Source organism: Beauveria bassiana, assembly GCF_000280675.1.
Source record: "Beauveria bassiana ARSEF 2860 unplaced genomic scaffold BBA_S00088, whole genome shotgun sequence".
Lineage (NCBI taxonomy): Eukaryota > Fungi > Ascomycota > Sordariomycetes > Hypocreales > Cordycipitaceae > Beauveria > Beauveria bassiana.
Window position 1 is genome coordinate 23324 of NW_007930923.1, and position 16886 is coordinate 40209.

At 50.2% G+C, this 16886-nt stretch overlaps 2 protein-coding genes across 2 annotated transcripts; one reads left to right on the forward strand and one right to left on the reverse strand.

The window, feature by feature from the left end:
* Nucleotides 1-1566: 1566 nt before the first annotated feature.
* Nucleotides 1567-8255, forward strand: BBA_10105 (nonribosomal peptide synthase; the record flags this gene model as incomplete). The annotated part of the gene is made up of 4 exons (XM_008605202.1): nucleotides 1567-2826; nucleotides 2857-4471; nucleotides 4558-4655; nucleotides 4710-8255. The coding sequence occupies 4 exons, from the start codon at nucleotides 1567-1569 to the stop codon at nucleotides 8253-8255; spliced, it is 6519 nt and encodes a 2172-aa protein (XP_008603424.1).
* Nucleotides 8256-8556: 301 nt separating this feature from the next.
* Nucleotides 8557-12003, reverse strand: BBA_10106 (uncharacterized protein; the record flags this gene model as incomplete). Its single annotated transcript, XM_008605203.1, has 9 exons — nucleotides 8557-9663; nucleotides 9944-9953; nucleotides 10010-10550; nucleotides 10605-10930; nucleotides 10976-11022; nucleotides 11121-11354; nucleotides 11405-11666; nucleotides 11714-11873; nucleotides 11961-12003. 9 exons carry the CDS (start codon nucleotides 12001-12003, stop codon nucleotides 8557-8559), a joined length of 2730 nt encoding a protein of 909 aa, XP_008603425.1.
* Nucleotides 12004-16886: the final 4883 nt, after the last annotated feature.

Here is a 16886-nt window from a genome sequence, read left to right on the forward strand (position 1 = left end):
ATCACCTGCTTTTTCAGCTCAAACTTTGCCCTGGACCTTCCGATGCATTGCATTGGAGAACGTCAATCAGCCAGAAGCTGCGATGTCCTGCGTATTCCTCCAATTGGTTGCCGAAGCGTCACACATGGTACTACCGTGCTAGACGTAATGTTCGAACGATTTGTGTGTATCCGTTGCGGCCAAAGTACGTGATTATTGAAACCCAAATAACTTTTTGATCAACCCAAAAAAGCAATTTACCCACTTTCTTGTACAGCTCAGAAAAGACAGTGTGACTCCATGTCCGCCATGTCTTGCGGCGGAAGGTCAAGCGCTGTTCGGTTCGGCCGAAGTGGGCAGCCAAGGCGTCGGGCACCGAACGAAGGTGGGATAGGAAAGTCTTCTCGCCTTGCTCCGTTCCCCAATCCTCGGCCTCTGTTTTGTCATACCAAGATAAAGTCACCGGCCCGCACTCACTCAACAGTCTTGGCTTACTGAGTACACAACGAGTGTTAGCAGCGATCCTTTCGTGACCAGAACGATTGATTCTGAAGTCATGTAGGTTAGAGCCTAAAGCAGCATGTCTCGCTGCGTAATTGCAATGGCTTGCTATTGCCACCGAGTGCATTGCTACGTAGCCTCGTTTCAAACGAGACATGTCTCTTCACGTCGTCATCGCTTTCTAGAAAAGCAGTCCGAGCTGGCCGAGACATCCCGCGGCAGCCAGGCAAGTGACCAAACAAAGAAACAGAAATTAAGGAAAAAAGCTGCTAAGCTTATACGGTACTAAGAAAAATACCATTCCTAGGCACCACAAGCAGTTCTGAGCTGTAATTAGGACATAACAACGAAACGTGGCCTCGGTTCTTGTTTGATCATCTTGAGGCAGCGCGCTTTCTACACAATGACAAGTAACCAATTTGACACCTCGTAAATACCAACCCCCTGCAAAGTGGGTAGATTGACCATTTTATATTTAGACTACTGCGCAGTGCCTGCTGTCGCGTTTAACTGGGACTCATTGACATGCTCTTACGCGGCATGACTTTATTGGTCCACAACTCAGACAATATCTCTGCACCCTATGACGCAAGAGCTAAAGTTCGACTCGTGTGTTGTATGCGCTTCACAGCTACGCCATCCTTCCCGAGAACATTCGGCGGCCCGCAACGTTATGCCTGTGCTCTTACTGACGACGCGACGATAGTATAACGGCGGCGACCACGCCAACCACTAGATAGAATACAAGCCGCGGAGGTACATGGCCGTATAAGGCAGTTTGAGACATCGGTCGGAGCTGACTTGTCAACATTGTGCCGCTCGCGGCTGCCTCAAAAAGCTCTGTTGATGGTGAAACATGTCTCTTCGACATGTCACCGAATTTTTAGCAACAGCATTGCGAACTACAGGGTGGCGAAACACTCAGCCACCAGTGAAAACATGTAATGGGATTTGTAATATGTCAGAAGTCGCGAGTTGAAAAAGTTCGGGGAGACGATACCAACAAACTTCAACGAAGAGAGTCACGATCAACCTTGTAGAAAAGCTCTTTTCTTAAAACCATCGTCGTGAGAAATCTCGGCAAACATGCCTTCAATTGTCAACTCAGGTGTTAGTAAAATCAGCGAGGAGGTCACACCTTTTGGCGTGGAGAATGAAAGCACTTCATCTATCGGAGACAACGGCGAGGAGAACAGCCATCCGTTCAGTGAGGTTTCGGACGCGTATACGAGCGCGAAAGAGGACAAGCAAGTTGACAACAACGAACTTGGACTGCGCGATATCTGGGATCGGAACGCGACGGTGCCGGAGACGGTGCAGCAGTGCGTGCACGACATGATCGGAGAGACAATGCGGCGGCAGCCAGACGCGCCGGCCATGTGCGCGTGGGACGGCGATTTTACTTATGGGGAGCTGGACGAGCTCTCGATGGGGCTGGCGCGGCACCTTGTCGGGGTGGGGGTGAAGAGAGGGGGCATTGTGCCGCTGTGTTTTGAGAAGTCGAAGTGGACGACGGTTGCGATTATGGGAGTGATGCGAGCGGGAGCGGCATCAGTGCTACTGGACGCGACGCTGCCGGAGGAGCGGCTGAAGAGCATCGCACGACAGACGACAGCGAACATGATTCTTACATCGGAGACATCGCGGGATCTTGCCGGGCGGTTGGGCGATAAGAGTGTTTTCGTTGTCAGCCCAGATACTTTCTCAAAGCTGAATAGGGCTGCTGCCGAACTGCCTACTGTACGGCCATCGGACACTCTATACGTGGTCTTCACGTCGGGCAGCACGGGCACACCGAAAGGCGCTATTGTGTCCCACGGCAACATTGCGAGTGCTTTCCACCATCAGCAATGCGCTCTGGGGATGGATTCTCACTCACGTGTCTACGACTTTGTTTCGTACGCGTTTGATGTGGCATGGTCGAACGTACTTCATGTGCTCTATGCTGGCGGATGCATTTGCGTTCCGCGAGAAAGCGATCGCAAGGAAGATGTCGAAGGATCTATGCGGAAACTAGCGGCCAACTATGCGCATATCACGCCATCGGTTGCGCGCCTACTCGACCCAAAGAAGATTGATGTAATGCTGACAATCAATTTAATCGGAGAAACAGTAGCAAAGACGGACATGACGCAGTGGCAACGCATGGCGAAGGTTTTAATCACTTATGGCCCTGCTGAGTGTACGATCACGAGCACCATCGGTTTCGGCAGGACATGCGATAGTGCCGGCGCACCAGCCATTGGCACAGGACTTGGGCTCAATACTTGGGTTGTCAGCCCGAGCGAGCACAACGTGCTCGTGCCATTCGGCAGTACTGGAGAACTGCTACTAGAGGGACCGCTGGTCGGCCAGGGATACCTCAACGACCCATAGAAGACGGCGGTGGCCTTCATCGAGGACCCGGCGTGGCTGGTCCGCGGCGGGCCTGGCGTGTCGGGGCGAAAAGGCCGGCTGTATAAGACGGGCGATCTAGTGTACTACAACCCGGACGGGACGCTGCAGTTTGTAGGGCGCAAGGATGCGCAGGTTAAGATCAACGGGCAGCGGGTGGAGCTTAGGGAGATTGAGCACCAAGTACAGCGTTGTCTTGCCGTTGAAGAAGGAGTAGATAGGGGCCAGCCGAGCCCGGTGGTAGAGGCAGTGATGCCGGCGGGCGGCTCGAAGAAGGTGCTCGCCGCCTTTGTCGTGGTCGAAGCTAAGGCCGATCGCAATGCGATAGCCGCTATTTGGCGACTGTGCGGCGGCATAGAGGACAGGCTAGGCCGGTCTATGCCAGCGTACATGATCCCGACGGCGTACATTGCTATCAAAGAAATTCCTATGACGGCGACGGGAAAGACGGACCGCCGGCGGCTGCGGGCGATGGGCGAGGCGATGACGCTGGAGCAGCTGGCAGCGACGAACCCGTCGCGCGCTAAGCGGCGGCGGGCACCGACGACGGAGAAGGAGAAGCTTTTGCAGAGGCTGTGGGCGCGGGTGCTGGGCATCGACGCAGACAGCATCGGTTTGGATGACAGCTTCCTGTGGATCGGTGGCGACTCAATCGGGGCGATGCGGCTAGTAGCGGCGGCACGGGAGGAGGGCTTGTCGCTGACAGTGGCGGACGTGTTCCGGCAGCCGACTCTGGTAGATCTTGCTCCTGCCGCTTGCCAACTCGACAATGGAGATGTGGAAGACTTGGTTCCGCCCCTATCGCTTCTTGGTGGGAAGTACAGGACGCAGGCGACGTACGAGATTGTCGCACAGCTGTGCGGGATCAAGGCGTCACAAGTGGAGGACGTGTTTCCCTGCACACCGATGCAGGAGGGTCTGCTGGCGATGACGGCGAGGAGAGAGGGTGACTACGTTTCGCGGCAGGAGTTTTTACTAAGACAAGATGTGGAACCGGAGCGACTTGAGCAGGCCATGCGGGCCACGATTGCGACGATGCCCATTCTGCGCACGCGAGTTGTGGATCTGCCTGGGCAAGGACTTGTCCAAGTTGTGACGACTACAGAAGCTGCTGTTGGGGAGGACGACGCGGGCGAAATGAAACTAGGGGCACGTCTTCAAGCATACCACATTCAACGCGAAGCACAAGCCTGGCACGACGGTACAGAGGAGAAGAGCAGATGGCTCTTCACCTGGACGCTACACCACGCGCTCTACGACGGGTGGTCAACGCCGATACTGTACAAGGCAATCTCAGATGCTTACCACAATGTACCGGTAGCGTTGGCGACACCGTTCCAGCGCTTTGTCAAGCACGTTGGCAGTGTCCAACGTGACGATGTGATGGCATACTGGGAAAGCCAGCTAGCGGGCTCGGAGGCGGTTGTGTTCCCAGCATTGCCATTTACTTCGCATCAGCCGCAGGCAGACGAAACTATGGATCATGCAATAACCGATGTCCGATGGCGCGACGACAATATAACGCCATCTACGACTATTCGAGCGGCATGGGCGATTGTGTCGGCGCAGTACACGAACAGCAGTGAGGCCGTGTTTGGTGCGACTGTCTCGGGCCGCCTGTGACGGGCATTGAGCGGATGGCGGGGCCGACAATTGCGACGGTGCCTGTCGTCGTAAAACTAGACCGCGGGGCGACTGTGGGCGATCTACTACGGCAGGTGCAGGACCAGGCGACGGAGATGGTGGCGTACGAGCAGACGGGCCTGCAGGCAATCCGGAGGGTAAGTCGAGAGGTGGCGCGTGGCAGCGAGTTCCAGACTCTGCTGGTAATTCAGCCAGCAGAGGACATGGCTGGGCAGGATGAGGCAACAGATTTGTTTGACTACAATATGGCTGCTGCTGAGGCTGACGAGGGCGGTGTTGGAGGGGCTGATGCGTTCACAAATTACGCGCTGTCGGTCATCGCGACTCCAGGAGGCGATGGAATACAGATCCGACTAAGCCACGACTCAAGCGTGATCGGTGAAGAGCGGGTGTCTCGGCTCGCGTTGCAGCTGCAGCACATTCTCACACAGTTGTGTGCCTCGGCATCGACTGCGCTTGTCGCGTCCGTGCTCGATGCCGTGAGCGACACGGACATGGACGACATCTGGAGGTGGAACGCGGCGGTGCCGAGGACAGTGGACCGGTGCGTGCACAACATGATCGGGGAGACAATGCGACGACAGCCAGACGCGCCGGCCGTGTGCGCGTGGGACGGCGATTTTACTTATGGGGAGCTGGACGATCTGTCAATGCGGCTGGCGCGGCACCTTGTCGGGCTCGGTGTAAAGAGGGGGGACATTTTGCCGCTGTGTTTTGAGAAGTCGAAGTGGACGACAGTTGCGATTATGGGAGTGATGCGAGCGGGAGCGGCATCGGTGCTCCTGGACGCGACGTTGGCGGAGGAGCGGTTGCGGACGATCGTGCGGCAGGTGTCGGCGACGACGATGCTGTCGACAGCAGCCAGAGCCCCGCTTGCAGGCCGGCTGAAGGCGGAGGCGGCCATCGTACTCGTCGATACAGTTTCGCCACTGCTCGCGGCCTGTCGAGATGAAGTTGCATCCGCAGCGCAGCTGCCCGACATAAGCCCATTCGATCGACTCTATGTTGTCTACACATCTGGCAGTTCGGGGAAGCCTAAAGGAGTTGTCATCTCCCACGCCAACGTCTGCAGTGCTCTTTGGCACCAGCGAGATGAGTTGCGCTTTACTGCCTCGTCTCGAGTCTTCGACGCTGCTTCTTACGCATTCGATGCCGCATGGGGCATACTGTGCTTTACTTTGTTCGCAGGTGGCTGTCTCTGTGTGCCTAGCGAAGATGATTGGCGTAACGATGCAACAACGTCTATGATTAGTCTTCGAGTCTCGTATGCTGACATCACACCGTCCTTTGCGGATACAATTCGAGTTGATGACATTTGCAGCCTACAACACGGAGTGTTCAGTGGAGAAGCCCTGAATATTGATACCATTGAGCGATGGAAATCACTGAGGTGCTTGCTCAACGTGTATGGGCCAGCGGAGTGTACGATCATCGCAACAATAATGCTTATGAACCCAAATTCGACCAGTTTGCCGTCTATCGGCCGGGGTATAGGTCAAAACACCTGGATTGTAAAGGCTGTCGATCATGAATGTCTTTTGCCCGTGGGTTGCGTTGGGGAGCTGCTGCTCGAAGGGCAGTTGGTCGGTCAGGGATACCTCAACGACCCGGAGAAGACGGCGGCGGCCTTCATCGAGGACCCGGCGTGGCTAGTCCGCGGCGGGCCTAGCGTGTCAGGGCGAAAAGGCCGGCTGTATAAGACGGGCGATCTAGTGTACTACAACCCGGACGGGACGCTGCAGTTTGTAGGGCGCAAGGATGCGCAGGTTAAGATCAACAGGCAGCGGGTGGAACTTGGGGAAATTAAGCATCATGTGCTGCGTTATCTTGCTATTAAAGAAGGAGCGGGTAGTGAAGCGGATATGGGCCGACTAAGCATAGTAGTAGAGGCGGTGATGCCGGCGGGCGGCAATAAGAAGGTACTCACTGCATTTATCGCGTTCGAAGGCGAGGCCGATAGTAATGCGATAGCCGCTATTTGGCGACTGTGCGGCGGCATAGAGGACAGGCTAGGCCGGTCTGTGCCGGCGTATATAATCCCGACGGCGTATATTACTATCGATGAAATTCCTATAACGGCGACAGGCAAGAAGGACCGCCGGCGGCTGCGGGCGATAGGCGAGGCGATGACGCTGCAGCAGCTGGCGGCAATGAACCCGTCGCGGGTTTCGCGTCGGGCGCCGACGACGGAGAAGGAGAAGCATATACAGAGGCTGTGGGCGCGGGTGCTGGGCATCGACGCGAACAGTATCGGTTTAGACGACAGCTTCCTGCGGATCTCCGGCGACTCGATCGGAGCGATGCGGCTGGTAGCGGCGGCGCGGGAAGAGGGCTTGTCGTTGACAGTGGCGGAGGTGTTTCGGCAGCCGACGCTGGAGGACCTCGCTCGCAATATTCCCCACGGCGACTATACTTCTTTTCACTCTTATACCCCGCTGTCCATGGTTTCAGCCTCCTTTGACCGAGACGCTTTGCTCTCGGCGGCACAATCTGTCGTTCAGAAACTGCATGGCTCCGCTGATGCTTTTATAGAGGATGTGTTTCCTGTCACTGACTTTCAGGAATACTGTCTGAAGCAGCCTACGAGCCGGTGTTATCATTTTTATGCGGATATTCCTTTCGGTTTCGACACTCAGTACTTAGTTGCTCTCTTTACGGCAGTATTTCAGTCTATCGACTGTTTGCGCTCTGTCTTTCTTCACTACAGAGACCTATATTTCCAGGCCGTCTTGCAGGGCCTCCTCGCACCTATCACGGTGGTAAATGCTGAGGGGGACGATATTAATGGAGCTTGTGATGAAGTTGCCTTGAAGAGTCACCATACCGTAACCGACCTTGGTGGCTTCTTCACGCATTTTTTCATCATTCAAGGAGATGAGCTGACGAGACTGGTTCTGCGTGTTTCGCATGCGCAGTATGATGGTGTCAGTCTCCAATTGCTCGCAAGCAAACTCGATGAAGCATTCCGCCACGGCACAAATCAAGTGCAGCCACAGCCTGCCTTTTCATCTTGCTTGTATCAAGGTTCCCTTGTCAAAGACGAAGCTTTGCGGTACTGGCGTAACATGCTTTTGCAATCCCGTCCCACAAAGTTTTCGCGCGTGGGCTCAAGTAAGCTTGAACAAACATACACCTCGCGACATGCACTGGCTTCTCGCAGGATTCCGGCGCCGTGCTGCCCAGTTGGTGTGACCGCTGTATCATTGTTCACGACGGCCTGCGCCTACGCATTCAGTCACATCTCGGCCAGTCACGATATTGTCTTCGGTCTACTCGTCACGGGCAGATCAACTTTGCACCCGTCGTTGCATGACGTCTATGGTCCTTGTGTCAACATTATTCCAGTCAGGTATCAAGCCTCTCAAAGCCATGATTTCGCTGCTACTTGTCGTCAAATACAAGCGCAATGCACGGAAAGCCGTTCACACGAAATGGCGCAATTTAGGGATATCGCGCAAATGTGCACCACTTCGGATGACCCCTGGAAGTTCGGCGCCATGATACAATTTCAAGACGTCAAGGAGACATCGTGGATCACAACACGGCCCTCATCGTTGTGTTTCAAATCGGTGAATGTTACCACGGTTCAAGAAGAGTATTTATTTAGTGACACACTATATGTCTTTGCAGAGCCATTTGAAGGGTACTGGAATGTTTGTGTGAGCGGAGACGGGAGGTGTTATGATGATTCTTTTGTTCAATCTGCACTGGAGTCTATTATTCAGGCCTTACGTTAAAATATATGTAGAATAGCTTAGCTCCATATCACGCCTGATACAGTTCGGTTCAGTTTGTTTACAACGCAATTAAGATTCTTTTAATCTAGAAGGGTTATACAAATTGCTAGCACACGCCAAGAGTCCCCGACACGTCCCTATCCATCTACGCCAGAACTTACATACACTTCCATAGGCGGTGCCCTCCTGAGAAACATAGCTACAGTTCCCATTAAAACATAAAAAATATATCGTTTCATATTTCAATTAAATGCTAACAAAGACAAGGTACTGCGACAACAATCTACAGTCATAAAAAAGGCTATTGCAGTTTTGTGGTATAATGCACTTGCAATGCCCCCAGAGAGCGCCGACTAGGAAATTCAATGCTGAAGAGCTCGTGTATCTTTTTCCAAGTGAGGGTCGGGTCATCCTTCAATTTTAGGAGAAGTCGATCTTCGTCAGGGGTGAACCTGATCCGCACGCGGCGAGTTACTTGATGGCTTAAACCTGGCTTTCGCGATCGGACCTTCTTCGGTCTGGAGCCTGGAGAGCTAGAAAAGGAGTTCAGTCTCTGTCGGAACCGCTTTTTGCCAGTCTGCGGCAGGATTTGCTCTTTGTCATTCGTCGAAGACAAATTCTCGAAGCTTTCGTAATCCTCGCGTGTGCTGACCGACCTCAGCTCGATAATTAACTGTTGGCGCTTAGGCGGTTCTGGAGGGTACAGTGGCTGCTCTTCTAATTGAGTGCAATTCGCCTCGGAGTGGTGCACCCATTCCATTTCCGCCGTTTCTAGAGGATGATCAATTCCTTTGCTTTTCGTGTCGTTCGTGTCGAGCTGAGTCGAAAGCAGATAGTAAGGTGCTTTATAGTCAACAGGATTTATCATCAAATAGTCTTCAGGGTATGATTGTTCCGACCCAGTAAGCTCAGATGGCGGCGTCGGAGGCAATAATAAACATTCGTCCATAAGCCTCTCCACGACGTCATCCGAGGTTTCTGACCACTCTAGAGGCGGAGTGTAAGGATCTGACGTCCGTACGTCGAAGTTCGTTTCCAAAAACCCATCATGTAGAGTCAGCTCTGCCATCTCTGCTTTTTCTTCTGGCGCATGATCGGGCGAGGAATCACCGCGGCCGGCAAGCATTTCAAGACTCTCAGCACCCTGGCCGCAATTCATGTCGGTAGAAAGCTCATCCATTGATATCTTATGGCCAATCGCCCTAGGCACCGTCAGGCCTGCTTTCGGTCGGCGAAACTGGTAGCCGTGAGCATCATGCAGATGGTTGCGGCCGGATTCTTTGCTATCTGAGACAAAGTTGCAATGTAAGCAAGTCCAGTGCCAGCCGTGGGATCGATCAATGTGGTCCAGTGCTTTGACGTCCCTCTCCCAACATTGCAATCGCTCGGCTGCTGCCAAGTCATTAGACTGCGTGCAAAGTAAGCAGAACGCAGGACGGACTAAGGTGTGCCGATACGTTAAAGAACCGCAGTGAACAACGGGAGCTGACAAATGTCTCCGGCAATCTTGCTCCCATTCTGTCGGAGTGTAGAATTCGTTGCAGAAGTAACAAAAAGTCAGCGTAGAGAAAAGGACGCCTAGTTCACGAGCCACTTTGTCCCTTCGGCAATGGTGGATATGAAGGTTACGCCGTGCGAGACTGAAATTCGAATTAGCTTTATCGGTACCGAAAGTCGATGTCACTTACCGTGAAACATCTATATGGCAGTAAGGACACAATCCATTATGTGGAGCTTCACAAGCTCGATGGTACTTCTCGGAAGACATTGTCAGCAACCGTAATGCGTCTTCCATGACTGAGAATTCCTCTAAATCGCTAGTCATCGCTTCGCTTACGCGCCGTTTCTCCGGAAACACCTCGTTGAGAGGATCGAGGGTGTCATTCGCCGCGTGGCAGCCGTTTATAAGACGATCTTTTCGCAGCGTTTTCAAGCATTCTTCTCGGTACTCCTGAAGCGTTTTCTTGCGCAGTCGTTTGACAGCGTTTTTGCGAGCCCTCTGTGCCTCAGTTCTTGCATTTGGACTAACAGCAGAATGTATTTTATTGTCGTATTCGGCCAGTTCTGCGCTGGTCTCCACTTTCGCCAACAGGGCGGCAGGAAGCCTAACGGGCATACCTGGTTGATGAAAGCGATGCAGACCCTGAAAGTATTCCACGGCGGTATGATCGGCAGTCTCTCGCATAAAGGCTGCAAGACCGTCGCACGATGAAGCGAATGCTACATAGCTTTGGCCGAAAATTCGGTTATCATTATGTAGCACATGCTGCGATCTTTCCGTCGCGGTGTATCTGTCTGTTGGAGTAATGAGTGCGAAGTCCAGCTATTATCAGACGGTTTGGTGCTCACTGTCTAGTTGTTTTCCTAATTCTCTCCGTATCATGTGCATTGAAGCTCGATCGAAATTGTATTCGCCCATGAAGACTTTCTTCAACACACGCTCAAAGACAGCGAAAGTCATCGCTTCAGACGTGAGGCAACCGTTTCTGTCCACACTTCGGCAAACGGGAAGCTCAAGGGCAGCTTCTTTCCATTCAATAGATCCATCGCCCTTGCCGTTGAGGATTTGGGTGAAGAAGTCATGGTCTAACGCGCCATCAGCAATGGCAAAATGGAGAAGTAAAAACACCGCGTTGTAGCGCAAGAGTCGGTGCTCTCTTCCGGTAACGCCGAACCTGAATCTGTTAGCTTATGATTCTCATCTTTACCTGGATACTCACCGCCTATTCTTAGGATCCTTGTTGTTCTTAACTGTGCGCTGGGCAACCTGAAAAAAAAATCGAGGAACACCGTCTTGTCTTTCTAGAACTAGGTGAATATCCTTTTCAGTTAGTAAACGGTAGTCAAGACAAACAACAGGCTTACTTTATACGGTATGCCCGCCTTGAAAAGACCCTCGCGTCGAGCTCCGGTATCGCAGAATAGGAGGAGAAGAAAGTGAAACTGGAATCTCTCTCGCTCATGTCGGACACCAATGTCGCTCCGGCTCCAGAGTGCTTTGAGGTTGCGGTCTAGATCTTGCGGCTTGTAGTTGTATTTGGGCCGTTCGATATTTGTCACGCCGCTTCCCTCTTCGGATGTGAGCGGTCCTCCTATCCACTAACTAGATTGTCAGTGGCTACAGCAAAAAAAAGTGGTAGGATACGTACCAAATTGATTTCCGCGATAGTTTCAGCAGGCACACTGTTACCAGTACGTCGTTTGAAACCGCCGTTGAAGCTCTTCGCGCTGGCCTTCAGGCTACGGGCTGTTGGGCGTTCACTCAACCTGCCTCGAGCCTGATCTTTATAAAATCGCCAAAAGTCTTTGAGGTGGTGTATTTCTGGTAACGATGCGTCCTTACAAAGTAGCATCGCTTCAAACTCCTCAAAGACCGTGACAAGTTTGTTGTTTAGGTATTTAAAGGCCCAACTGCTGGATATTAGTATGCGATCATTGATAAGAGGCGAAGAACTTACATGGCGTATTTTTCAAGAACTTGGTCTTGTGCGCCCAAAGTTTTTTCATCGTACTCTTGTAGGCCTGTCTTCTTGTCCTCCTCGTGATGTAGACCGCTTTTGAAGCCATTGGACTGGGCCCGGTTGATGATATCGGTCGGGTTTTTTCTGGTGCCCATAGCTATTGGCAGTCTCTCGCATACAGTGAAGACAAAGAAAAGACATAAGATGAAGAGAGAAAGGGAGGACAAGAAATGCAGAGGCATACCGATCAAGTAGCCCTTCTTATAGCTAGTAGGAGATTTCTGCATTTTAGCGGTTGCCCAAGTCAGCTTATCAATAATGCATGCTCGGTATACTCAATGCTGCAATCAGGTTGCTGGATTTCGTAGGTCGCGCAGGTCGCGCAGGTCGCGCGACGCCACAAAGCTGCTCACCCAGGCACCCACGCATAAGTCGCCCGGGTCAGGAGACCAGAATTCACACGCTCCATCTAGTAAGGAGGGAGTCCTGCCTAGTTAAGTGTGCGGGTATTAGACTAATGCCCGTTTACTAGAATCGTGGCTATTTAATTAGAGTATAATACTTTAATCTATTATATTAGCTTCTTAGGTATTCCTCTAGCTCTTATCCTCTATAATAATCGTTCTTTACACACTCTATTATAGGCTCCTTTTATATTAAAACTTATTAGACTAACCACTTATCTTCCCCTCTATATATTATATATCTACTCTTATAAGAGTAATAATACCTATTCCGCTAATTATTACTTATAGGCTCTGAAGTGGTTAGTAGGTAGTAGGCTAAACGTTTTAACTATATATAAGATCCTCTCTATAATTACTACCTCTAGAATCTTCCCTAACGTACTTAGTAGTAAGATTAGTCTCTATATCTTCACTATTATATAGTTCTCTTTCCCTAGCTTTTTTAATAGTATAATCTTAGTGTGTCTCTATTAATCTAGTAGAACTCCTTTATCTAGTAATACTTAAAAAAGACTTAGAACCCTATTCCTAATAGACGGCTAGATCTCCTTCTATACTACCACCAGTAACCCATCTTCCCTAGGCGCTTTCTATAACTTTACTCTATATAACTACCTCTTAACCTCTTCTATTATAATTTCCGGCATAGGTACTAGTCCCCGCTATAACTCTTCTACTTTATCCTTAATTTTATCTAGTAAGGGTAAGAAGAAGGTTAAGAGAAGCTCCTTAGCCTATTCCTTAATAGTAGTTATTATTATGTTATCAGCCTATACAAGTTACGGTACCTTACCGAAGGCTGACTCATCGCCTAACTTAAGATACTTAGCCGCCTTCTAGATATTGTCGTTATTAGCCAGAAATTTATCCTAATAGGACTTTTTCTACTACCTAATAGTATTATAATATTATTTTGCCGCTGCCTTAGCTATAGCTTTAAGTTATATTATAATATAGCCGGCTCGCCTTGCTAATGTTACGTCTATACTAGCACACCTGTTGTCATAACCGACAACACTCACGTGCAAAGTATAGTAACATATAAGTAGCCTAAAAAGTCTAGCTAGCAGAGAAAAAAACATCAATCTACACACTATTTCTAACTGCATACTTGCTAGTAAAATAGTGCTCGTAGAGTATTGCGAATCTGTTGACTGATTTCGGTCTAGAGCAGAGGACTTGTCTGAAGTGACAAGTCACCAGTCACTTACGTCCATAAGGACGTTAGTACTGGATGCCCCGTGGCTTAACAACTAACCTCGCCTTATTATGCTAGTGTGTATATACCTAGCGTAATTAAGTAAGATCTAATATCTACTATTGCTTTATATATAGAGATGGCTTCGCTCTTAGAGTAAGTGTATAAATAACTTCTAGTATAACACTTATTAATTTATTAGTTCTTTATTATACCGTCCCTTCCACTAGTAACTTCTCTAGTTTCTCTATAATCCTTTTATTTATTTTCTTCTATAGTGTGTTCTTAAATAGGAGACGCTTAGGTTACTTAAGAAATAGAACTGTGGCGTTAAATACTGTGTTGATTATGTGGTGGTTAGAACTATATTCAGTTCTATAGATTCTATACCAGATTACTTTATTAGCTAACTCGTCTAAAGTAAGGATAAGGTTAATTATCAACTTATATTCGCCCCCTTACTAAGTCTTTATGCCCCACAGCAGTAAACTACATAATAAGAACTTGTTTATCAGATTTATAATCGCATTCCCTTCGCCTTATCTCACCATAGACACATCGTCTCCTCCCCATAGCTAATCGTGTCGATTAAAGTCCCCCATAATCGCCATATCGACACCTCCTTCCTTATGCCTAGCATCCTAAATCAACTTGCTCAGTACATTACACGTGCCAACCAGTGCGTGCCCGTCAAGACCTTCCACATACACTAAGACCACCAGAAGCACCCGGTCTAAGATACGCACAAGTGCCGCTATCATATCTGACAACTCGACTAGGACTTGCTCTACATCAGGTCCTTTATAACCCACAGTATACTTCTAATAGCCCATCTACCTTCTTCCTTCTAAACCGATGGCACTATCTTCGTCCATTTATAATAACTTATCGGGGTAGTTAGTAACCAGCCCTTTATTAGCCGCGCCTATAGTTCCTAAATCACTATCACTACTACGTCTTTAAGCTCTTTATTATTTATTAAGCTATTATACACCTTGCCTTATTTCCGCATATTTAGCTAAATAAGTTAAAGCGGCTTATTTATATCTATAAGGGTAAAGCTTCTGACAGGTTTTACTAAATGACTCGTAAGGTCCACCACACGGTATGCATTTCGGGATTGCTGACGTGCAAGTGCTGTGATGGCCTTCCTACGCACACCGACCACACACCCGAGGCTTGTTGCACTGGTATGCTTTGTGGTTTGCTATTCCTTGGCAGTTGAAACACTGATTAGGTCGTTCACTTCGCAAGAACGGTGCCGTTCTCCCAGAGAGCTCGCCCGCTAGGAAGAAGCCATCTGCAAGAAGTCACCTGGCCCCAATGTACCGTAAAAACCGTTATGGGTGTCGCTAGTGCTTTTAGTTAAATTTAGTTACCTGGCGGGGTAAATCAGAACCGCTATTTCTGGCTCTCTCGGCAGCTTCCAAAATACACCCCACTAACATTATTATGTTAGAAACCCGCGACACCCTTGACGGTTTGGTTTAGTACTTAGCTGAGGAAGAAGGAGATCACTTGAACGACCAACAGTTTCAGCAGGCGTAGCGAAGCTTCGGGTGCGGCCTAGGTCAGGGGCTGGACTGGTGGTAGGCGTGACATTCTACGTTCCATGAGCTGACCCAGGCCATGGAACTATAAGATCCCAAATGTCGGCGCCACACAGACTGGCTAGCCAAGCCGATATCTTGGCCATGAAAATTGTGAAAGGCAAGCACCAACCTTGTACGAAGTATGCCAACCTACAATTCGCGACAGTGGAAGGGGCATCGTGCGCTGCGGAACCTCCCGGGGCGTCCCGATCTATTGGTACGCACATATTCATCACAGCAGCTATCGACTTTCAGCATCTGCACTGATTCGCTATTGTTCCGATTTTTCATTTTCAATGTCACTTCTTTACATTCCGACTTTCCTTCCCGGCCGAAGGGCAATTGCTATCTCGAGGACTTCAACAGCTAGGCCCAGTGGGAATCAGCACCGTTGCGAGAGGTTCTTCGTGAGAGATACACTAGTTACGTGCCCTTGAAATGGTGAATATTGTCGAATTCGCTCTACTCCTTTCCCAGCCGGGAGCGAGTATGCAGGCCAGCGGTTTTGAAAAAAACGAAAAAATAAAAAGTGGTGGTCGCCTAAGGCACTACTGTGTGAAGTGCCTTGGTATATGCCCATTTCCGACGCCGCTTCATTTATAGGCAAATAATAGCACACTTGTATGCTTCAACTCCATGCAACTGACGAGCCGTGTCTGAACGGCTCAGACAAACGCACTATAGACAATTATCTTCACTGTTCAAATAATGAACAGTCATCTGTCAAGGGAGTTATTTCGATATGCAACGCGACTCTGCTAGATGAGCTAGATTGGCTCATGCTTCCCGTGTTCCTCGGCTGGCCTGATCCACGTGTCATGGATCTACGCTTCGCTTTATGCTTAAATTTTTTTGGACCTGGTTGGCGGGACACGACGTTTCAGTTCAGGCACTCATCGCACTATTTACGCAAGGACGCGCAGCCAGAACATCACGCACGCCCGTTCCGCTTGGCCTTCTAAGGGGCGCTGGGGCAATATCGCCAGGGAAGTCGCTCGTGCTCGTCGCTCGCTGAGCCTGCAATTACGGCCAGCGAGGATGCAGAAAAAAAAAATTACCCCGTCGTCGGCCCACGACCCAGCGCCCACTAGCCCATTGTCCTAGCCATCCCTCTCCTTCGTCGACCAAGGTTGACGCTCTTGTATCAATACCGACGTCTTGCTAAAACACATGCATCTCGGAAGTTGTATCTGTGAACTCGCTTAAAAGTAGCTCATGCTCACCTCAGTGGCGGAACCTGGGGTAGGGCCTGGCAGAGAGGTTACCGAATTTTGGTACTGAATGCTTGGTAACGTGAAGGCTTGATAGTAAACATTGCCGCACATTGTAGTGACCATGTATTTTGTCTTTCCTGCCTCTTGCTATTCTCCGCGGAGATAAACGCCCCCGAGCATAACCGATGTTCCCGGACGACCTTATTTCAACGCCAAACAGCGACTTAGACACGGCTCACCGTGAACCACTACCACCACCGTCATCATAGAATTACCTTTGCATCGCGACCGGAGCCCAAGTAATGCAGCATCACTGTATGACTTCCAGCCCCTTCTTGCCAAGCTGTGGGCTGTTGCCACTAATCTTTGCCACCGTACCTGTATTTGCTTCAAGTGCGTCTGGGCATCGCTTGGCGGCATTCCAAAAACTGACACGCCAAGAGTCTATCGTCAGCACCACCCACACAGCTTATGTTTTGGAAATCTCTTGCAGTGTACTCTAATAGCCAGCGGAGACGTGTATTTTACTCGCGCCACTCTTTTGGACGCCATTGCTTGCGAATCGCGCACTGTCGGCTCTCTCCGTAGAAAGATGCTTAAACCTTGCGGGCGTCGCCCTGGCACCGTGCCCTAGACTTGGACCAGACATGCCTTTGATCGCTTCCTTGATTTTTGAATGCTCAGCATCGGTAGTTGCTC